Source organism: Halichoerus grypus, chromosome 14, assembly GCF_964656455.1.
Source record: "Halichoerus grypus chromosome 14, mHalGry1.hap1.1, whole genome shotgun sequence".
Taxonomy (NCBI): Eukaryota; Metazoa; Chordata; class Mammalia; order Carnivora; family Phocidae; genus Halichoerus; species Halichoerus grypus.
Genome location: NC_135725.1, coordinates 49,162,187 through 49,187,081, shown reverse-complemented (window position 1 = coordinate 49,187,081; position 24,895 = coordinate 49,162,187). Strand labels below are relative to the sequence as shown.

At 39.7% G+C, this 24,895-nt stretch overlaps 1 protein-coding gene across 10 annotated transcripts in view; it reads left to right on the top strand.

The window, feature by feature from the left end:
* Nucleotides 1-24,895, top strand: part of ELAVL2 (ELAV like RNA binding protein 2) — a 163,304-nt gene that overhangs the window by 109,712 nt on the left and 28,697 nt on the right. For all 10 annotated transcript variants that reach the window (XM_078061316.1, XM_036082681.2, XM_036082673.2 and 7 more), the window contains one exon: nucleotides 13,396-13,499. In XM_078061316.1, coding sequence (XP_077917442.1) covers nucleotides 13,396-13,499 — 104 coding nt within the window. The remainder of the gene's footprint in view (nucleotides 1-13,395; nucleotides 13,500-24,895) is intronic.

Here is a 24,895-nt window from a genome sequence, read left to right as displayed (position 1 = left end):
TCAAATTAAAAAAAAAAACTTTAAAAAAAGTCCTTAAGATAAATTAAAAGTGTAGGTACCTAGTACTTCTTTTATTTATTTATTTTGGAATCTCTGTACCCAATGTAGGGCTCAAACTCACAACCCCGAGATCGAGTTGCATGCTCTGCCAGCTGAGCCAGCCAGGCACCCTAGGTGCACTTGTTGAATAAGATTCTTTTTCCCACCATCTTGCTTTAGGTTCGTGGGTACTTGAGATGATAAAATGGTAGTAAGTTAAAAAGATTATTTTTGTGTTTAGGTTTTTCCTGTTTCATGGGGGAAATTGTGTCCAGAGTTAGCAGCAGTGGTCAGATGGACTAAGTTGTGGAGTATATGATTTGCATATTACCTTTTTAATATACTTTTTAGTCAGTGGTAAGAGAGCAGCCTCTGTGCTTCTCGAGGTCATTGTGATGGTGCATTTACTGTGATGCTGATGAGGACAGGGACACATCACTTTTGTGTGCTAATGAGTCATTGAGCAAAATCTTTTAAGCATTTGCTTCTTAATTAAAGTGTTTGTGTGAATTTTAAATTTGGAGGATCACAATAGTTAATCTTTTCAACTTTCAAACTAGGTTATTTTGTCAGAGATGTTTATGTGTGATATGAATGTGCCAATCATGGGAGCCAGACCATTTTGTATTTCTTTTTAGAAGCCATCTGTTAATTGGCAGGCAAATTGCCCTGTGGTCTCAGAGTGGTTTGCTGTAACATAGCTGTCCCTCAGCAAAAACAAAATGGATATTTATTTCTGTCTGGGTACCTCTTGGACTTAATTTGTAGCCATGGTTCCCATGTGACCTGCAGCTTTTATTTTTTTTTTTTTATTTTTTTTTTATTTTTATTTTTTTATTTATTCATGAGAGACAGAGAGAGAGAGAGAGAAAGAGAGGCAGAGGGAGAAGCAGGCTCCCAAGGAGCAGGGAGCCCGATGCGGGACTCGATCCCAGGACCCTGAGATCATGACCTGAGCCGAAGGCAGATGCTTAACCATCTGAGCCACCCAGGCGCCCGACCTGCAGCTTTTAAACTTTCACCTTGTACTACTGGCTTCCTCTATAGGATGTTTTCTCCTCACTGGTTCAGAGAGGGCTTTCTTGAGGTCCTTGAAGCTGTGTCTGTAGTATTTAAATAAGTTTCCTTTATAGTCAGCATTTATACCCTAACCTGACCAAACACAATTGGTCTGTTTGGGGATTTCTCCTAAGTATAAAAATCAGTCCTTTTATGTGACTATTGCCGGGGGTGGGGGTGGGGGGTGGGGAACAACCGTGTTCCTCATATCCTCTTGAAAAGATAATGCCTTTCTTTATTAAATGTAAACTAAACAAAATGTGCTGTACAAAAGGAAAATCACATGTTATTTATACGTAAATCTTTGTGTCAGTTGGGGACAGTGGATGTCCTTTGGAATTTTACTTCCTTTGTCTTTGCTAAAAATATCTCTAATTTAATTATGGTCTTTTTTTTTTTTTTTTTTTTTTTTTTGAAATAAAATGAACTAAAGTGAAAAGTTGTCCCCAAGTGAAAGCCTTGTTACATATATTGAGTATACTTTATCAATGATACAGATAAGAAGGTGAAATGATACATGGTTTGCTTTATTTGAAACTTTTTTTTTTTTTCCAGATGATGATGTGATGCTATCCATGGTCTCCCCCCGCCCCCCCCCCGCTTTTTTTAAGTAGGCCCCACACCCAGTGTGGAGCCCAACACGGGGTTCGAACTCATGACCCTGAGATCAAGACCTGAGCTAAGATCAAGAGTCCGACGCTTAACTGACTAAGCCAGCCACATGCCCCCCAGGGTCCCCTTCTTAAATGACCCAGCCTTCCCCTCTTACTCTTTTTCTTTTTTGACTTGGTATCACCATTTGTATGTGTAGGACTAAGGCATGTGGGTGCATTCAGAAATCATGTATAACCTTGTGTTAGCTGCACAAAATGTCAAAATAAGATTTAACACTTTGTGTTTGTTTATGGTACTATTAACACTTTCCACCCATAAGAGCAACTTAACTGGGGGTGGGTGGTGGGGAGGATTCAGGTATATTAATTTTTACAGCTTTGTAAAGGAGGTTTTGGAAAATCATAAGTCTTCCCTGGGTAGTCAAGTTGGGTTTTGCTGTTTGATGGCTGGAGTTATCCATATCTGTTAGCTGCATAATGAATGAATGTTAGAGAGGCTGTTGGGTTGGTGCTCTATGTTAATTGCTGAGTATTAAGGTTCAGAAGGTTCTTTGTCTTTTGTTAGTGTTAGGAAGGTGAGAAGGTACATGGAAGTACAGAGCTACTGGGGTAGGAGGGTTTGCCTTTGATTCCATTCCTGGCCCTTATTATGGAAGGCCCACCGAAGGAAAAGAATAGTGGTCCAAAAGTTCAATTTTGGGTGTAGTAGTTGGTCCAAAAGTTCAATTTTGGGTCCAGTTAATCATGCTTATTCTAAGGTCAGAGTAGAGGCTCAGAGAAGGGTAGCATGAGCAAAAGGTTTTGTGGACTAGGAGAATAAGGAATAGATAGGAAGGTTAGCCATTTCAGATTTGTAGGGACTTGTGAAAGAGGTCATGGGTTTTTATCCTGTAATTTTTGTTTTTTAGAGATCTCTGGGGACTTGAATGAAAGGCATTTGGGTCAGATCCCCTTTCTGGCTTATCAAAATTTCTTCCTCAATGGTCTTCTTGGTCTTAGATCTGTATGTCCTGATTGTTCTAGGCTTCCAAAGTTAACCTCCCTAGAGTTCTCTCTCATCTTTTCTTCATTGTCCCTCCCTGCTTGGTGCATGCTGCAGTATGACCACTACTGACCTTCATGTGGGGCACCCCTGTTCTTACGGTCGGCTTCCTTCTACACAGACCACGTGCTGTTCATTCAGCATTCAGCATGCCTTTGGTCCAACCATCTCCTCTGTCTTTCTCTACACATTAGCTCTTCTCCGTATGCCTATTTCCTTATTTCTCTGTCAAGAAACTCCTAAGTTTCTTCTGTGTTTCAGCCAACTAAATATATCTTTTGCAAGTTTGTGCTGGTTGAGCATGAAACTCCAGTGATTAACTATAGATGTTCCACATTCATTAGGTGCCTGCATCTCCCTATTTACTGTCATGCTTTAAATTTTTGAGCAAAGATCTAAAGAGGGCAGAGAGCATGTGGTATTGATCCCACCTGCTTTTCTTCAGCTAGGAAACCACACTGTGCGTATAAAAGCATTTCAATGCAATCTGCTGACGAGAGAAGTGTCTTGTGTGGGAGACAATTTTGGCAGTAGCAAACATGTTTGGCTTTAGCCATAAGAATTGCTTTCTGAGTTTCTGGAAAAAGAGTATGCAAATCAAGTCCTGTTTTAAATGAATCTTTTTATAATGTGGATATCTCTAATCTGTTTTGTAATGATGGATTTGTTTTGAGGATTTAAATGGTTTGTGCACCTGCAGCATGCCATTCCTTTTTTTTTTTCTAGTTTTTTTTTTTCTTTTGTACATAGTGTCTTGATGGATTAGGAAAGAGTGGTGAAGTTCCAGTCAATCGATTACATGACAACAAGGAAATAATTGCAGGTGTGTTTGGAGATTATGAATATCCTGGTTGAAAACATGTGACCTTTGGATATACGGGACTCTGCTTCAGTGTAATTCCCAAACTTGGCCAAAGGCAGTGAAGTATATACCGGGAAGACCAACTTTGGAAAGGTCAACCCTGGCTTTGGAGAAACCTAACTACCATTAACCAGCTAACTGTGCCTTTGAGCAAGTTAATTAGCATGTCTGGGCCTCCAAATTTATAAATGTGAAATTGGTACAGATCTATCTACACAGAGCTTTATCGTGAGAATTAAATATGAGTATGTGTATTGGAAGACTTATAAGTTGCTTGATGCCAGTTTATAATTAGGCAGTGGTACTGTTTGTTTCTAGAAAGCTTAGATAAAAGCAGTCATGGACCAGTAGGAACAGACTTCTCCCATAGACTTACTGAGCTTTTTGTATTGGAAGGCTTTGGCTGGTGAGCTTTTAACTTTTGGATGAGTTGTTTTCTTTTTTTTTTTTTTTTAACACAAACTGTTATGTGTTCAAGAAGAAAATTTATCTCTTACAAGATTTCTTTTTTAATCAGGTGGAAGTGGTGGGATTTGTAGACTAATATTTCCCATTGTTCTGGACAAAACAGGGAGCTCATCATAGTGGTTTGTGAGATTCTTTGACACAGTTTCAAAGGGCACTGAGCTAATTCTAGTGTTTAAGGATATTTAAATTTTTTTTCTTGCAATATCTAAATAAAAAATAATGTCTTACAAAGAGAGAAAAACACATTAAGAAGCTGTATTGGTTTTTGATGGACTGCTCACCAGTGTGCGTGTATATGAGTGTGTGTGCACATGTGTGCATAGATTGACACCAGTTGGTAGTGCAAGCAACAGCAGATGCCCTTTTTACTACTGCAGTTGTTAACTGATTTCTCTCTTTACCACAACAATATTTTGAGATACACAGTTCTTTTGCCCTCATCTCAAATGATATTTACATGAACAACTCCATTGCCTTTTAGGAAAGCACAAGATAAAGCAAATAACTCGTGTGTGTGCGTGTGCGTGTGTGTGTGTGTGTGTGTGTGTGTGTGTAGAATTATAAGAAATTTGTATAGAGGCACCTGGGTGGCTCAGTCGGTTAAGCATCTGACTCTTGATCTCAGCTCCGGTCTTGATCTCAGGGTCATGAGTTCAAGCCCTGTGTTGGGCTCCATGCTTGATGTGGGCCTACTTAAAAAAACAAGCAAACAAAAAAACATGAAAAAAAGAAATTTGTATAGAGTTAATAAAGAAATGAGAATGTGGAGGCGGACCTAGATCTGCTGAAAGTACTTTCGCCTTAGCTCAGAGTTGTTGATTTTTTTTTTTTTTAACAAAGAAAGTTGCTAGGTGTTTTTTTGTTTTGGTTTTTGTTTTTGTTTTTTTGAGCTGTAGTGTCTGGCTTTCTAGCCACCTGCCAGTTTTTTAGCTTTTGCTCTCATTATGGGGGCAGGTCCAGTATTTAAGGTAGCACTGCTGATTTTTCTTTGAGGGCAACTACCTAAATTAGTAAGTAATGAGAGCTGGCTTTTATTTTAACTGTGGTGTTGAGATGCTACAATAGCTCACTGTCTCTGGCTAGAGAACCTCCAACGTGAAGTCTTATTCTAAGATGTATTTGCTGGAACAATTGGTTTATTTTCCTCACTTTGGATAAAGATCATATTTCCTAATTTTCCTGGTCTTGGATGCAAGACATCTTAGTACCCATGTGCAATACTCACGAATTTAATATGCTGTTGCTGTTCTCCATAGCCTAAGACCGAATTGTGTGGGAGTTCTTAATGTTGTCTGAAATTGTGATGTATTAAGAATCCACAGTTTCACCAACTTAAGCAAGGTCACACGGCATTGCCAGCAGATTCATAATTACTGGGATCGGAACCATAGGAAAATAGAGCTCTACCAGTTCCATAATCAGAGGACAGATATGGCCATTAAAATTAACTTGAAAGGAAAGTGCCTTGGTGCTGAGGATGTTAACAGCTCCCTTTAGAATTAGGCTGCTTAGGTAATATTTACCAAATGATCACTATTTACAACTTTGATTTCAGCAGAAAAGTTACAATTTAAACTCTTCTCTATTATCTCAGTATATCTGTGAAGTCCTAAAACCTTTTTAAAATATTGGGGCATTTTAGTCTTAGGCCAGCTTTATTAACATTTGAGTGGAAGATAAGTCTTCGAGTGAGCCATCTGTTTTCTGTATTATGTGAGCGTTAAGGTTGAATTCTCCTTCCTTGTGCTAATCCCTGGTAATGTCCTTTGGGAAGCTGGTAAAAATGCTCTGAGCTTTCAGGGAGGCTGGCTTGTTTTGTGGTAATAGGATCTCACTAGTCCTCTGCCTCACAATTTGATCTTCCTCATTAGAGGGCAGCTAGGAGGACCTGTTTAATTTGACCTGAGTTAGTTGAGTGTTTAAATGAAAGGTCTTGCTGCAACTGGCGTGCTGCATCTGAGGAGACTCAGGCTAAGTCAGTATTTAAAATTTGGAGAGAAAACGTGACTGGAGAGGATTGCATCCCTCTATTCTGAGATTCTCTCAAACCTTTCCCCTGATGTGTGTGGTATCCACACGGTTTTGTTACACATCAGATACGAGATATTAAGAGAGCTCCTTTGGAAAGTCTGGTGCTCCCCGCTTTGGTGCCAGAGTTGCAGTGCACAGCCTGTCTGAACAGACACACATAACCAATGCCCAAGAACAGAAAGTCCATCTGAAGAAGCACAACACATTTGGAACTCTATCGTGTTTGGGGGAGGAGGAAAGAAGGGTGTTAACAATGAGAGAAAGGGATAGGTCTGTCTTTAAAAACAAAAGTTGCACCCCCGCCCCTACCCCCGGAGTAAACTTGTTTTCTTAATTCACATTATTTGCTTTTTTTGTTAGGGGATGAAGTTTTATATCGGGCCACGTTTGGAGACAGTGAATCTTTTAAATTTTTTTTTTTTTTTTTTAAGTATTACAGTATTAGACCTGAGATTGCAAATAGTCTTGCTTGTCAGAGAGGACCATAGTGACCTGTTTCTGCTGTGGGATTTAGAAAAGATTCATGCTGCTTTTGTCCTTTTTTATTTCATAAAACATTGCTACTGCTCTAAATGAAATAATAGATACACATCAATCAGCATAGTCACCTTTTATTGTTGATTCAACTACCAGGTTTTTACAGAATTCACTCTGCATTTTATTTGACTTGTACATGAATAGTCTCGGCAGACTTAATTATATTAGTGAAAAAGCACTTTCAACAAAATTATATGCTGACATCCTATAATTCATACTTACAGATTTGTGAAACAGATTTATGTAAATCTATCAAATTACTCTAGGTGACATTATTTTTTAAAATTGAGATTTCATTTAAATGGTATTTGTCGAAATTTTTCATGAAAAATTTTACATGAACTATTTTAAAAAATACATCTCACATCACTCCCTTATAAGGACAGAACACTGTAACATTTGAACACCTTTGTTCTGTAATCCTTCTGGAACAATGTAGGGACGTGGGGAGCAGGGTATCTCTCCTCTAAACCGTAATTTCTTGAAAGGCAGATGGCTGTTCCTTTGTTCATTAGCTCGTTTGTTCATTCAATGAACGTGTAGTTAATAATCTGCTAGGGTTTTCTATGCCAGGAACTAGGCTCAGCTTGCCCTTGCTCAACAGTTTTAAAGTGGAGTGGGGAGATGGTAATCCAAGTTGACTCACTACCCATGTGTAGTAAGATAAAGGTATATAATATAAGGGCCGTGGAAGGACTGAGGCGCATTGAACAGTGTATACTGGGAGTGGGACAAGTTGTGTCAGGGAAAGGGTCTTAGAGAAAGTCTCAAAGGGTATGTGGGAATTGGCCGGTTGGAGATGTGTATTCCAGGCCCAGGGAACTGAATGTGCATTTTAGGGTATGTGTGGAGGAATAGTGGAAGTAAGCAGGAAGCCGATGACCACCTTGGAAACCAGAACTTAACCTTGGAAACCAGAGCATAACTAGAAGATCATCTGGGCAACATCATGATGGAGGACAGCTGGTTTAGGAGTTCACAGGAGTCTAGGGAAAGGGTGATTGATGGTTTAGGGTATTGTAGCAATAATCCAGTTTAGAATAATACATGAGGATCTGTGCTAATGCAAAGGGGGGTGGGGAGGAGGGGCAGATTTAGCTGTTAGAACTGGCAGGATAGGATACCCCTATGGGATACCCCTTGCACTGAAGTCCGTCTTACAAAGCTTTCCTGTTAGACTGTGAGTTACTCCTTCAAGTCTTGGATCACGTGTTACCTTCTGGATGAGGCCCATCCTATATAAATAGCAGCCCTGACCCCTCTCCCCCACGCTCTCCTCTCTGCTTCTTTTATCTCCTTAGTCCTTATATTCTTCTAATACACTGTGGAGCTTGTTCTTTTGTCTCCTTCTAGCTGATGTAGGGGTTTTTGTTTTTGTTTTCAAAGATTTTATTTATTTTAAAGAGAGAGCATGAGCGAGCATGCCAGCAAGTGGGGGGGGAGGGGCAGAGGGAGAGGGAGAAAGAACCTCAAGCTGTCTCCCTGCTGAGCGTAGAGCCTGCCGAGGGGCTTGCTCTCAGGACTCTGAGATCACCCCGAGATCATGACCTGAGCAGAAACCCAAGAGTTCAATGCTTAACCGACAGCCACCCCAGAGCCCTAGAATTTCGGTTTTTATGAAGAGGAACGTTTTGTCCTTGGGGACTAGCAGAAAGTAGACTTTCTACAATTGCTGAACAAATGAATGCTAAATGTTGGTGAGAAATACGTGGGATGGCTTTTTGTAATACAGAATTTTACTTTCCACAGTTCCATGTTGAGAAGGGTCTCACTTAATATTAGTTGGATAAAATTAACGTACCAGCTTTATGATCAAGAATTATGGAGGTCTATTACCTTTACCTTTAAACCTGAGGGGGTAATTTGATATTCTGCACATTGGTAGTAATTTGAAATAGAAAAGACTAAATAAAGTGACCTTTGAATTAAATGGGTCCAGAAGATTGTGTATTTTTAATTAAAATATGCAATTAAATTTTTAATTAAAGTATGCTAATAAAAGCAATGTAGATGGCAGGGGAATGGCTGCTGCTTTGAATTACGCACAGTTTGGGATAAACTGGAGTTTACTGTGTGTCCCACCAGCCCTTTGTTACTGTAAGGACTCTTCCTGCTTTCCTCTTCCCTGACCCCCGCCTGTGGAGTGCTTCAGCTCTGTGCTTTAGATCACTTGACTGTGGTTCTAAGTAGCCTGCTCCTCACTGTTCTTCTCATGCCAGGAGCAGTCTGTACGTGATTTTTCTACCTCTTGTGAAGAAGGAATCTTCTGTGGCATATATATTAGATTAAACAGGATGATGCAAAACAGAAGGCATTACCACACGCAGAGTATAGAATACATGTGCTGAAGTTTGGCGTTGACCTGGAGTCTTCAGTGCCTGTGTGGAGGTCTTAGGCCATATGACTGTTCATGTGGTTTTCTCCTGGTGGGATTCTAGAATCCTTGCCATGGCCGTTTGGACCGAGGCTTGGATTAATGGTTCCAAAAATCCCTACGAGCCTTGAGACCACAGGTTGCTTGTAAGGATAGCTGGGTCAGGTGATGTTGACGTTATTCTTGATGTCCAGTTACCAGAAGGAATCTTTTGGCTTTTAAAGATAGGATTTATTTGTCTTGAAGGTTTTTTTTGGAAGGGGCTTAGCTTTGTCGTTTTGTTCAGTTTTCTTTTAATCACGCTGGGCTTTTTTATACTTGGAATTTAAATGTAGAGCTTTATAAATTTTTTTTAAAGAAAGGATTCTTGGTTTTGAGATTATCAATATGCACATTCTAAATTCAGAATGATTTGAAAACTAGATTTGGATGGTATGGATGGATGATGCTTGGTTTCCAAGCCTTCCCTGGTGGTTTATGACTGTTACTAGCTGATGAATACAAGAGTGGGAAACAGCGGATCCTGGCTAAATAATCTGCACTCAGGATAACCTGAAGTGAAGTGGTCACTATATAAGATACAATTTACTTTGTCATAGGAATGAATAATAACATTGAAATTCATATATACTGAAACTGATATTTGCACATGAAGTACAGGAATTTGAGACAGTGGACAACTGTCTCAAAACAGTTTGTGGTAGAACCCTCTTTGAAAATACCTGGTTACATTATACTTCAAGCATATTGAAGATGGTCTGGGTTCATATATTAACTAGCTGTGAATTGAGTGTAGAAGAGCTTAGCATTTGAGAGTCCTGGATTCAAATCTTGTCTACTACTTCCTACCTGCTTTTTTGATTTGAGGATGCTGATTGACCTTGCCCAGCTTCAAAAATCATTATCTCCCTTTCAGGAGAGGAAAATGAGTATCTCACATGATACATGTGAGGCTAAAATTAAACAGTGAAACACCACACAGCTGGAAGGTGAGAATGGTGGGGAGAGCCTTGCCTATCTTGGTATCCTCTGGGAAACCTTTATATATTGTAAGTATTCAATAACACCTTAAAGTGAAAATCGCTCAAGTTCCTAACTCCCTTGTACTTCCAGTGCCAACATGCTAATTCATCTATAGTGGATTTAGAAATGCAACCCTTTTGCAGCAAATATCTCCTTTTGTATTATCTTCCTTAGATTAATAGTAAAATTTTGCTTACCTCAAACACATTCTAATTGATGGGTGGTGATTTTCCTAATAATGCCACTAAGCAAATTAGAAACTTTGTGGAGGAGAGGTCATTTAGGGATAAAATGTTGTCTGAGTGTAGTCAATTTACAGGTAGTAGAAACGTGGCTGACTCATTACAGCTAGCCATGCTTGCTATGGGGGAGGGTCAAGTCAAAGACCCATTTAGTAGATGGACCATCTGATGTGATGTTGATGATAATGCCTTTGGTTAAATACATAACACCACTATGTTTCTCATTCATTCATTTAGCAAGCTTTTGAGTGCCTACTGTGTGCTTAAGCCCTCAGAGGCCAGCCTGGCAGACAGTTAAGCAGGGACTGACAGGGCAGGCTTTCTCCTTTACCTGGTGACCCAACTCCAGCAGGCACTGCTGTGCCTGAGAGTGACCTCCTCAGGCCAGTAAACAGTTTCTCTGAAGTGCTGGGTAACTTGAAGGTTTTGGAGGGAAGACATCACTTGTATCTGAAAATGCATCTGTAAAAAAGACAGTCTTCCTGCAGGATGTCTTCACATGCCTAGACCCTTAGCACGTGGCCCCTCTCAAGGGTCCCAGATGCCAGATTTGCAGCCCCAGATTATCTCTCACCATTGAAACTGTGATTTTCAACCTTGGCTGCATGTTAGAATCAGCATAATTTGAAAAACCTGGTACAAGTGCTTCATAATAGACCAATAAAATAAAAATCTTTGGGACTAGGACTCAGGCAATAGTTTTTTTGTTTTTTTTTTAAAGTTTTGTAGATAATTCCAGTGTATGACCGAGGTTGAAAAAGCACCTTGATTAATTAGAAGCTGCTAAAATGCAGGTGTGAGGATAGTGCCATATAGGAGAAATAGACTCTTAATGTGGTTATAATTGATGATTTGATATATTTTATTATAGAATAGCAGTGTGACAAAACTACACAATGTTCGGCTTGCCTTTCCTTTCCCCATTATATTTGTAGCATCTTCCTGATTTTATTTATTAAAAGATTTTATTGAGAGAACGAGCGAGCATGGGGGTGGGTGTTGGAAGGGCTGAGGGAGAAAGAGAATTTGGAGCAGAGCCCAACGAGGGGCTTGATCCCACAACCCTGAGATCACTACCGCAGCCGAAATCAAGAGTCGGATGCTTAACCGATTAATGGACTGAGCCATCCAAGGGCCTCATGATTTAATTTTAAATGAATACATGGAACCTCATTAACATATAGTGGATATGTTAATTTTTTTATTTTATCTTTTGACTAAAATGGTTTACTTTATCAGTAGTGAATGTTCTCATCACTGCCTCAGCAACCTTGTTGGGTAGAAATTACTCTCATTTTAGAAATAAGGAAGATAGGGCTCAGAGAAGTTGAGCAGCTTCTTCAAAGTCAGAGTTGGTAAACAGCAGAGGCAGGATTAGAACTCTTGTGTGTCCATCGTAAACTGCTGCCTTGAGCAGCTTTTACGTTTAGCCCATATGAATCCTGCTCAAAGACAATAGAACTGCAGCACATTTTGTAAGAGGGCACTATGCGTGCGATAGACCCATGGTAAATGTCGAATTAGTAAAAAGCTGAATGCTTAAAATACAGTGGCTTCCCATGGAACTTTTTAAAAATAGAACCATGAGTAAAACAAAATTTCTGATTAGTGTGAGAAAAAATAATGAACCGAATTAGTTTTAGCTCTTCTGTCACCCTCTTTTTTTAAAAACAGGAAAAAAAAAATACAATTTGATAAGAGGGCATAAGTTGGCAATGATTACCCAATTTTTTTTTTTTTAAATTGAGGTAAATTGACATATTAGTTTTGGGTGTTGTACAAACACCCAAATTCTGATAATGGTCCCAAAATACAACCACAAGTTTTCATGGTTATTTGGTGCTGCATTTAGTGTTCTCTCTCTCTCTCTCTCTTCTTGTGTAGTTAATAGGGAACCACATTAGGGTAACCAGTGTGGCCTATCCTAAATACCTGTATTCATAACCACATGCACCTTCTCTCATCAAGGAAAAAAATCCCTCAGTTTGCTATGAAATTGATGAAAAAATATATTTAATAAAAAGTATTTGGACCTTTACTGAGCATCTCCTGGGAAACCCTTAATTAGTTTGGTTTGACTTTTAGTAGACTAAACCTGTCTTATGTCCATTTTTGTTACTTATTCTCCTTTAGTGTTTCTTACCTTCTGAAACTGAGAAACTTCCTCTTAGTTGAAAAATTGACCTTTCGGATTGGCTTTACTTATGTGTGCATTCCATTGATTACAATCACTTGAATACCTTCCATTTTGTTTGAGAGCTGGGATATCATTGAGCCAGGGGTTAGAGCGCTCAGATGATAGGGAAAAAACAACACAATACTCCTTGTTAAGCAACTCTTCAGAAATTCTGTTTTATTATTTTTGTTTATACTCTTTCTTCCTTTCCTGCATGTTCTCATTGGCTTGGATGTTCTCGGTGTAAATCTTTGTGTTCACATTTCCCTGTATCCTTATGTAGGTCATCAAACCTTTTTTAGAAAATTGGATTCAATTTATTTGAAGAGGCTCTCCTATAAAATAAATGTACATGTATACATATACGTGCACATGTGAACACACAGTTCTTCACCTTTTAAATGGAAATAATTGTACTTGGTAAAGGCTATAAGTTTGTCAGGTTACAATGTACAGAATGCTGACAGATTCTTGGTTGATGCTTGATGCCTTCCCCTTTTATGGGTAAAGAAAATGAAACTGAAAAAGTCGTGCCCGTGAAGCCCACTCAGCAGCTTGGCGGAGACTTGCACCCACAGTTTCTGAAGCTGAACCTTGCATTTGCTGCTGGGTGCTCTGGCTCAGGCAGGACATGTTTGATGGAATGCTGTGGAGATGTGGGGGTGAGAGTGGGGTTGTTGTTGTTGTTTTGTTTTTAAATGCACAGCTTGCTGAGTTCTAACTGATGTTTAAACTTGCAAATGTAGTAGACAGAAGCTGGAAAAAAAGACCACATGAATATTTCTAGGAGAATTAATGTAGACTTCTTTTTACTATTGAGAAAACGTGCTGGTGTTAATGACCTGACCATATGCCAAAATGAGAGTGGATCTCTGTCATCAGTGGTGTAGAACTAATATATGCCTTTTTTCTCCTTCCCTTTCATTAGGGCAGAGCTTGGGATATGGCTTTGTGAACTACATTGACCCTAAGGATGCAGAGAAAGCTATCAATACCCTGAATGGATTGAGACTTCAAACCAAAACAATCAAAGTATGTTTAAAATTTTTTTATATCTACTTGCAGAACAGAGATTAAAAACAATTCAAGTCGTCTTGTAGTTCTCTTCCTTTGTTTCATGCCCACATAGACACTTCTCTGGGAGGCATAGCACAATTTTTTGTTTGTTGCATGATGGGGGAAACTGTTCACGAGTATTTTATGTAATCCTATATTAAGGGGAGGGGTAAACAGCAGCAACTTTCTTTGCTAAGTACTCTGTGAAGCCTGCTGAACTACATCTCCTTCCTTTGGAGAAGTATAGCTTGAGGAAACCTTTGACCAGTTCTTTGAGCCTAGGGCTTGGCAGACTTGTTCTATAAAGGGCCGAGTAGTAAATGTGTTAGGCTTTGTGGGCCGTGCGGTCTCTGTCATGACTTCTTAGCTCTGCCCTTGTAGCTTGAAGCAGCCATAGCCAATAACTACGGGAATGAATGGATGCGACTGTGATCTTAGAAGACTTTATTTATGGAAGCTGAAACTTGAATTTCATGTCCTATTCATGTGTCACAAAACAGTCTTTTTCTTTCGTCCCAGTCATTTAAAAATGTAAAAATCATTCTTAGCTCCTGGATCATAAAAAACAGCTGGGAAGCTGGATGTGGTCCTTCGGCTCTGTTCTGACTCTGCTCTAACTTTGAGGAGACTGACTGGACCTGCTTACATGCCACACAGGTTATTTTTCCTGTTACGTTTTTCAAGACAATTGGTCGGTAATTTGTGGGTATTTTCCAGCTTTTTTGAATTTTTGGAATGCGGACATAGATTGTGTCTGGATAAGAAGTAAATGCAATTTGCAGTATAGATTTCTTTTAGAAAATAAAAGGGATGTTGCTTCTGGCAAATCCTTAGTGCACATGCCATCAATTTTGCCTCTCCTGCCCAGTGCAGACATTGCCGATCAATCATGGCAGTCTTTCTCACTGAGTCTAGATGTGGCTCCCAAATATTTTTCAAAATAGTGTTCCAGACAACCTCTATCAATTGACTCAAGTTGGAACCTATTTTCCACCCTTGATTTAAGAAGTCAGGTCAGACTACAGCCTAAAGTGATGAGGGGAAGTTAGTCAAGGCTGATTGTGGCATCCATCTTGCTTAGAGACTTGTCTAGAAGATTTCTGCTCATTTTTTCAGAAATCTGGAAATGCAGTGTCATCTTTGTGCTTAAAAGTTGCTTCTCTCAGAATTGTCAGCTAAGGTAATTCATTAGCTCTGGATAGTTTTGACATCTCATTCTTTGTATTTATTGGTCCATAGGAAAAATGCCTCCTAGCTCTGTCTCATCTAAAGGGAACTATATGGGGGGGCTCCCAAATATATTTGGATGTAAGGTGTCCAAGGATTCTACATGTTTGTTGATTAAGAAAATGTCCTTTGAAAAAATTCACTCTTTAGCCAGAAAATGAGCTGGTTATTGTGCTACCAAAATTTGAGGGGAAAAAATTAGATTTCTAATACAGTCTATGATCACAAGGACTTGGTTTTTTAATATGAATTCCTTTTTCTAATTTCTGTACTTCTCTGCACATTTTTTGTGTCACAAAGGTTAACCTTTTACTAGTACTATTTTTTTTTTTTAAAGATTTTATTTATTTATTTGACAGAGAGAGTGAGAGCAGGAACACAAGCAGGGGGAGTAGGAGAGGGAGAAGCTGGCTTCCCGCTGAGCAGAGAGCCCGATGCGGGGTTTGATCCCAGGACCCTGGGATCATGACCTGAGCCGAAGGCAGATGCTTAATGACTGAGCCACCCAGGCACCCTATTTTACTAGTACTATTAAGCACTGTTACTATTAAGTAATAACAAATGCTGTCAAAAAAGACCTCTAATATCCAGTTATCTTCAAATTGTTTTCTGTGCTCTCTGTCCTCCTGAGGACTTTTGCAGGCCTCCCCATGTTAAATTGAAAACCAGAATTGCTGCTAATTTATCTTAGTGTTGAGGTCCTGAGTTGTGGTTAAGAAGAAATTGGAATAGATGGTTGGGATGGCTCACACCAGAACATACCCTTTTCTCCATTCCAGAAATAGCTACCCTTATTTCATTCTAGTGAGTCAGTTCTTTTGCTGTAAGTTCTTTTGCAATAATGTCCACAAGAAGGCAGAAATGCAGGGGAAACGGGTCGCCAGAGAGTAAATTTCCATGGCCTGCAAGGAGTCCATTGATGACAGCTGCTTCCTCCCTGCCCATTGCCCGGCTTTCTCTTCAGGGCCCAGCTGCTTGTGCAGAGTATGTGGAAGAAAGGACAGTAATGCCTTGTGGCTTTTAAACTGTGACATCTGCTACTTCTCTTCTGATTTTCTGAAATGGGGGTGGGAGTGGTGGGGAAGCAGCAGGCTACTTCTTTCCCCGCCCCCATTCAGTTCCTGTAAAAATATCAGATAACAGCTGGTATCCTCAATTTGGCCCAGATTTCTCTGAGAGGCAAAGCAGACCATTTTCCAAAACTACAGAGCACCATTTTTGTCTGTCTGTTCTTTGTATGTTTTTTTTCCTCTTATTTTCACTGAGACATGTTTTGTGTTCTTAGGCAACATCTTGAGCCAGTTTTTTCCTCATGTTTGCTGCTTCAAGTACCTTTTGGAAGCTCCATTTAAACCATTCCATTCTCTGGGATACCATTCCATAAATTAGCCTTTTTATCCTTCTTGCAGTCCGTCCCGGTGGTGGCTGTTGGGCTAAACTTACACAAACACTACTCTCCTCATGTTGCTTCTCACTCAAACTTCTCTTGTATTTCCTTACTCTTTTATCATATCATTTGAGTCAACTTTGGAGTTGACCCAGTATTATTACTACTTTCTGTGGTGGTCAGCCTGGCTCTTCCCTGGCAAGCTGATCTTCTCAGGCTCTGCACATAATGCCCCTGTAGGTCTCGCTTCCTGGCATACCTTTTCACACTGCTTTAGTTGAATAGAATTTATGGGAGCCCATCTGAAGTTCTTCCTTCAGCCACTGCCCCCAATAAGAGAGTTGAGACCTTAGTGCTCAAAGAGTTTGGCTAAGACCAGGCTCTTTTAAAACTCTTATATTTAATGTGGCAAAACTCTTTCCCTTTAGAAAGCTGCAGTAGACTAATTAGTACATACATCATATGTGAGTATTCAAATGTTTGTGTGCTCCTCAAGTTGTCTTCCAAGCCACCTAGCATTTAGTATGCATTTGGTAGATTTCCTAGGAATTGGAATATTGAAACAGTGAATGAAGTGCTGTGAAAGGTGGTTTATTTAGCAGTTTATCCTGGAGCTTCCTAATAGCATTAGCCCAGTAGGGTTTTGTGCAATAGATGGATGGTGTGTTGAATAAATGACAGATGTTCAGTATTTCTGCAGTGAGTGAAGCAAAGTCCCTCAGGTGCTGCGAAATCCTAAAGCAGTTATTCCTAAAGTTGGTTGCATCAGAATCACCAGGAGAAGTGAGTTAGAAATGCAGGTTCTTGGGCCCACTTCAGAACTACTGGATCAGTGTCCAGAGGTGAGATGTAGGAATCTGCTTTTTAATATGCTTTCCAGTTAGTTCATGATAGCAAGTCTAAGACCTAGCACATAGGAACACCAAAGTGTACCTTTTCTGAATAGGTGGGTTCTCTAACTATTTGGCATTTTTGCATGCAAAGTTCAGTTTGTTTTCATCTTTTACCTTGATAATCTTGTGGATAATTCTTAGCATGCTGAATGATAGTTCAGCATTCAGAGTAAAAACTAGTTCATATCATCTCCACTTTTTAAAAAGTATGGCTTAGAAATTAGAAAAACTTAGTATGTTCACCTTATGTTAGAAAGATATTTATTATAAATAGCATTCATAGGTTAAATTTGCAAACTGGTTATTGTCTTCTCCTAAGGATCACATTTTTTCCTGATTAGGTCGATGTTTTGGCAGCTTACCTTGCTGGTGATGTCACACCATCTCTGAGCTACACGGGAGGCAGTCATGCTAAAGCCTGCCCACATTGTCCCCGATACTGAGATGGTAAATACAGTGTGAAGAATACGAGATGTTCTTAACTTCTCATATCAGGGAGGGTAGTGAAAAGGTAGTATATGTACAATTCAGGTGTGGGCGGGGGGAGTCTCCTCAAGACAGTGTCAAAAATTGTATACTGGCAGGGGAATCTCATCAAGAGCCCGCTGGTCCCCATGGGAACCCTTCATTTTGTGGTCTTCATGTTCTTTGCTTATTTTGTTTTTAGGGGTCTCAAGTACTGATAAAATCTAAATTGGTATGGCTTCAAGCTAATACTCCTCCCCGCCCCCCAACGGAAGATATATTTTTTGCCTAGGTTAATGGTATCAGACTTAAATTCATAATTAGTGGAGTAAAATACTGAATATTTCCAAAAAATCTTACATGCTCCCTTCCCCCTTCCTCCCATCAAGTACCGTGAATAGGTGATGGAAGTCTTTACTCCCAGCATCACTCCCAGCTTCTCCCCCTCTTCTGTAAGGAGTGTAGGAATCTTTGTTATTCCCAAAAGTGGGCTTGCTTTATCTGAAAGTGGGAGGTTTTATCTCAAGGAATAGAATTTTTTTTGTTATTACTGATAGGTACCCCGAGAAATTCATGGCTTCTCTGCCCCACTGAAGAAAAAAAATCCCTATTTGGAAATACTACCAGCATGGAAAAACTGCCTAAATTTGGTTTCGATTAAACAGATTTTTTTTTTTAAATCATTCAGACATAAACCAGCCTAAATTTCACCTTTGCTTAAAAGTTACTAATTGATACATGTTGATGTGAAATTTCTCCTATTAAAGTAACCAAACCACTATTTAAGATCATCTGGAAAAACTGTTACAAAAATTGGAATACTAATTAAAAATAGTGTCTATTTCTTAAAGTGTTCAGTTTGTTAGAGACAATTAAGTAAAGCTAATAAACTGTTATTCTGAGCCGTTGTGTTGCTTTAAATTATTTGTTACGTTTATATCTTTTCCTCACTAGCCTATCCTTTTCCCAGTAACTGTCATATTCACAGACTTCTTTTGTGTGTTTAGCATGAACTATACTCATTTTTTTTTATTTGTCTTTTCATTTTATTAACAGGGATTTTTAAAGAACAAAAGTTTTAAATTTTGACCAGGTCTAATTTATGAATTTGTTCTTTTATCATGCTTTTGGTGTTGAATGTTGACACCCTTCCCTAACCCAAGGTCACAAAAATTTCTTCCTATGGAACTATATCCTTAATAATATAGGAGGAATACAGAACTACATTTCTGAAATTTTAGTCTCCCTGACATTGTGTGATCTTGGACAAGTCTTTTAATCATTTAAGTTTCCATTTTATCTGTAAAATTAATTTATTCATCACTGAGAATGCTTATTACCTGCGTCTTTTTTTTTTTTTTTAACTTTCCATGGTCGCCAAATTGCATTTTAAGAAAGGCTGTAATTATTTAATAAATATTTAATGAACTCATGGTTATCATTGAATGATTTAGTTAGTGGTGAAATGCAGCACCCCATCCTGAAGAGACAACAGTTTTAACGGTTTCTCTTTGCCATTGTTGAAAGTTTATCAGCTCTAGTAAAATTTGTGCTGGGAAACCGCTCAACCCTGTTTTCGGTACAGAATTACTGCGGAGGGCATTGGATCTCCCTACCATTGTAAACTGTTCTTTTATAAAATTCAATTCTGACCGTTAGGAAATGCTGCATAAATCATTGGCTCTTCAGTGTAGAGAAGGAAAGGGCATGGAAGCAGAAATGTAAGTGCAGTTAGGCTTGCCACCTGGTAGGTGCTCTGTTAGAATATCTGCGGCACCATTTTGGGGTGTTTGAGACAAGTGGGTTTCGTAATAGCAATAATGCTGAGAGCTTATGCTTTTGTAGGGAAGTTTGAAAGCAGATGGTATGGGAACCACATAGAATTAGCTAGAGCAGTAAGCAGGGGGAGTAATGCAGAAAGGAGCCAGAGAGCATAGGGGGATTTAAAAAGGCAGGTGTGCCATGCCCAGGTTTTATATCGTAGGTGAGGGAGAACCACCAGAGTTTTGAGCAGGGCAGTGAGGGATTGGACTTAAGTATTTGTGAGGAAGGGAAGGTCTGTTTGGTACAAACCCCATGTCTCTCTGAGAATCTCAGGCTACCCCAGTGTTCTTTTGGGTTATGTAGTTGATTTTGTTTTCTGTGCAGGTACAAAGTGTAGATGTTTGTAGAAGTGTGGGCTTCACAAACTTACAAAGCATCTCCTATGAAGTACCCCACATTTCAGCACTGCTGCATATGGATCATCATTTACCTTCTACCTTGACCAGATGTGGAAAATTTGAAAGTAATAGTCTGAAGGACAGGCCTCAAATTAACTGACAACTTCTGAGATGTTAACCAAATTGCTATTTGGCTGGCCAGACTTTCGTTTGTGGAGGGACAAAAAAAGTGGAAAAAGTACATACCAGAAGTGAAGTGAGAATGGAAGCTGAGTGAATAATTTCTTTGCCTTTTTAAAAATAAAGACTGAATGTATAGTAACTTCATTTTTAACCCGTGGTCTGGAACTTTCTAGAGCCATGTGCCAAGTTTTACCAGTATATTGCTACATCAGATTATCAGAACCTCTTCAATACATTTAAATAAAATTCTTATATCTATACTGAGTCCAGTTTACATAGTCCTCATTTGAAATGAGGAATAAGATTTTTTAAATAAGGTATTATTTGTATAATGCCCGTCATGTGTTTGCAGAATACTCCATTGTGAGCTTTTTTTTTTTTTTTTTAAACCATAAAAAGCACCATAGGTTGTTACTTACCTTGGGTGGCCTAGAGAGTGTGGGTAGGTGGTCTAGCCTAGTCCAGAACTTCACTGTCCCAGCTCAGGCCTGCTAGTGTTACTCCTGCTCCTTCCAAGCTCCCTTCATAGTGGAAATGAGGCATTTGAAAATTCCCAGAGGGCAATAACTTGGCATTATCTGAATGGCTTTTCTGTAGATATTTTTTCATGGTTGCTAGAGCAGAGGCTGAGCCTGCACAGAGGGATAGGTGAGGAGGAGGGTTCCAATAGCAGTGTCTCCGCTTGCTTCCTGCCCATCTCTGCTTGTGAACCACAGGACAGGGGGATGGTGGGAGAGTCTCAGCAGTTGACTGAACCCATCTTCCTTAGGAAGGAGTTTATAGATCATTTTATTATCCAAGCCTCTACTTTTCCTGCCTGTTTCATAGATGTGTATCAGCAAAGCCATTTCTACTAGGCACTGTTAACACTTGTCTGCTTATCTTTTCTACTGCTCTTTAAGGGTAGGTTAGGGCTTGTGGCCTTTCATTTGTGACTTGGGAGAAGTATTACCAGGTAGTTGGGTGGCTTCTGTCTGTTCTACAAAGTTAGCTTGAGAGGTTAAGATAGGTATGCTAACTTCTGAAGAAGGGTCCCTTAATTTCTTTATCTACTTTTTGTAGTAGTTGTATAGGACTTTTATCCTTTTACTTGTCTGGATTTATGCAAAAACAATAGTCTCTTGTAGGCAAATACCCTCCCCCCCCCCCCCCCTCCCCCCCGTTTTTAAAGATTTATTTATTTAGAGAGTGAGAGCATGAGTGGTGGGGTGGGGTAGGGGGGAGATGCAGAGGGAGAAACAGACTTCCCACTGAGTGGGGAGCCCACGTGGGGCTCAATCCCAGGACCCCCAGATCATGACCTGAGCCAAAGGCCAATGCTTAACCGACAGAGCCACCCAGGCGCCCCAGGCAAATACTCCCTTTGACCAATGAAATGCAGCTCAGGTTAAGGGACTTGCTCAAAACACAGTGCAGCTAACAGCACCACTAGGAACAGAAATGTAAGGTCACGCTGGCTAATGCTGGTGGCTTATATTATTTTCTTTCCATCTCATATTATTGATATTCAGGTGTTTTCCTTAGAAATAGGTTACAGATACCACTACAAACAAATGGAGTATTGGGCACCTTAATTTGGGTCTTTTACTGTCTTGAGACTTTCTGGATCAGATCTCTGTTAGGTGTGAGAAAGTGGAGCTGTTCTTGGCAGTGGAAACATTGCTCTTTTGGGCTGAGTGCTGGAGAAAGCCACACCTCCAGCTTGCGAGGAACACCGGTGTCTGGGGGTCCTTTTCAGCAGATGGGCAAGTTCACATAGATTTAAGTATTTTGATGGTAACTGGAGAGTAAAAGAATTATTATAGTAACTCTCTGGATCTCTGTTCTATAGGACACGACCCATTCAGGAATGTTTTTCTGGTAGGTTCTTGCGAGTCTTAGATGCAAGTTTAAAAGTTAAAGTGCATTTGTTACTAAGTTTGTGCAGACTCTTTACAAAAGCCCGTGTGGTCCATTTCCTTTTACTCCCACCTCTGCCACATTTTCCTGTCCTTGTCCTTAGCATCATTTCTGAGCTACAAGCATGACATCTGACTGGTGGGGGTTTTTCTTTGGGAAGTTTCTTGACCTACTATTTATAGTTAAGCAGGGAAAGAGGGCTGTGTTTTGAAAACGGTATAGGTAGTCTGCTACGTGTGTGCCCCCCACCCCAAGTGAGAAGCGCTCCTTTGAATGCTGCATCGACCTCGAGCCGTAAGTCCTGGATTTATGTCCTGCTCTCACTCTCCTGGTCTAGCTTTCTCGTTTGTAAAATGGGGGGGGGGGGTACTGACTGCACAATTGTGAAACGTGTTATTTAACATCTGGAGGTAGAAAGTATTTGGTGTTGGCCTGTGACTTTCAGCAAGAGAAGATGAAGAATATTGTTTTTCAGTCTTTTCTATATTAAAGTGGTATTTTAGAAATCTAGTTGGGGAGGAATTGAAAAGCTACTTTTACTCTGAAGAAAGTAGTCACTCTGTCTACTTCGTTGGTTTAATTTTGTTGGATATTTAAACTATTATAGGGGCGCCTGGGTGGCTCAGTCGTTAAGCGTCTGCCTTCGGCTCAGGTCATGATCCCAGGGTCCTGGGATCGAGCCCCGCATTGGGCTCCCTGCTCTGCGGGAAGTCTGCTTCTCCCTCTCCACTCCCCCTGCTTGTGTTCCCTCTCTCGCTGTGTCTCTCTCTGTCAAATAAATAAATAAAAATCTTAAAAAAACAAAAAAATAACTATTGTAGTTACCTTGTGCTATAGAGAAGTAGGTTGTGAAAAAAATCAATAAATCATGCTAATGTGCTCTATTTTTTGGTCATTAGTATAAGGTTACCTCCTCCCACAGGAATGAGAAGTGTAATCCTTCCTGCATAGGTTCTGGGGTTGCTAATGAGTCTTGAAGTGACCCTCACTGACCCTCAGGTGAGCAGTGGGAAAAGCAAGGGAAAGCAGAGCGCCTGCGTGGTCCTGGAAACCGATCATTCAGAATATGCTTTCATTTCCACAAACTTTGTTAAATGCCTATTTAGAAATTTGACTATTCCCACTTGTTCCACCCAAACGACCCTGTTCATATTCCTAGAAAGATTTCTGGAATCACTGAGAGTGGCTCTGACCTCCTAGAATTAAGCACAGCAGCCTTTTGCACAGACCAGCCAGGCTGAAGAGCTCCCTGATCCAGCTGAGCCCCAGCTAGCCAGGCTGATTTTTGGAAATACCTTGGGATGAGTTTTATGGGCTTTGTTTTACTTTTATATTTTTGTATTTGTTGGTGATTTATATTCATATATACTTTACTTTCAAGCTACCTGTGAATTTCTTACTCATTTGGAAACCAACATTGGTGGGTGACAAGGAGGAGAGCTAATTTTTAGGAATCCCGAATATGCCCCCAGAGTTTGAGGATTACCTGTTTAAAGTCCCTCTACATAAGGGACTGCCAAAACAATGTTCATCAGAATCCCTGGGGTGGGGTGGTTGATAAAATGCATATTTCTAGATCCCAGTCAAAACTTATTGCATCTGAGTGAGAACAAAGGTTGTATTTTAACCAGCCACTACAGGTGATTATTAATAGGTGGTGGTCTGACACAAGAAACATTGTTTGGTGGACCTTAATGATTTGAACTTGGATGGGTCTGTAGTGCTTGTTTCAAAACAAATCTATATGTAGATAAGATTTTCATTTGTGGGTTCTATCATAAACTATCTGGAATACTTGTGGTTAACAGGCGTACTTTTATTGAATATAATGCTGGACTTACCTAAATAATACATTCTCTCTCTCTCTCTCTCTCTCTCTCTCTCACACACACACACACACACACAGACACACAGACACAGACACACACACACACACAGAATACTCATTTTCAGAGCATTTCGGTGTCATTAAATACTTTTAGCATTACAAGTACATAAACGTCATTTAATATTTGATTCTGAGAGTAGGAAATTTGCAGCATGGTTCTTCTGGGGCCCATTCATTTAAAATGTAGATTTCATATTAGTATAGAGATTGGGAGTTGAATTATATGATTCAAGATGGTTGTGAATCCTTAGAATATGGAAGTTGCTTTTAAAATGCAATAAAAATTTATTTCCTATTTATAGGCTCCCAACCACACCCCTCTTCTCCCCCTCCCCAGTATCTGGATGTTTGAACTTTTCTAGTCATGGTTTGAATAAATGGGAATTTGCTCTATTATCATAAAAACTCCCCCACATAGCATGTTATAAATATTTAAAGAAAAAAAAACTATTTACTCTGTCACCTTCATGTAGAAACCTTTTGACCTATAAATTGAATTTTTTCCCAAAGCTATGTGAAAGCAGTGCATACTGTCACCAGAAGGCTTAGAATGTCTCTGTTCTCAGATTTGCAAAAATGGGTTAATAAGTAATTGTCACCAACTTACAGGATTTTCCATAGTGTTCTTCATTAACCAGTGTCTTGGGGGAATTGTGAAATATTCATTGTCTGCATACTGCTCTCGTGTACAAAGTCAAATGAACTGTGAAGGTGAGGGCTAAAAACACCCCTCTCACCTTTGTACTTTGTCCTTTGAGTATTAAAGAACATTGATCTACCAAGTGGCAAAGGGGGTACAATTTGGCGGTTTAATTACAGCCAGTGAATGTTATTGATGCTATCAGTCAGCGAGACCCAGGGAAAGGGCACAGTGCCAGACCATTCAGTGCTCCCGACAGTGTAATTAAATACCGAAGGACTGGATTCTCAAGGTAAAGTGAGGGGCTTCCACACGTCTGAAGCAGGAGAGCATTTTATCTTGCAACCCAGGTGAAGGTGGTTATCCTCTCCTATTGCTTCTCTTTAAATTTTCGGAGGAGTCTATGAACGGCAGTGATATGGTCTGTTCCTTGTGTACATTTAAGGTTATCGGTGTTTTCCTTAAAAACCCTCTTTTTGTAAGATCTTCACACTGTCATACAAAAGGCTTTAGGAATACAGTAATTACTTTTGTTAAAGCTGTTTGGGGGGATCTACAGCTCAGGTGTCTAATAGATATTTGGAGAATGAGGGATTGTCTTTGAACAAGACTATTAGTCCTGCAAATC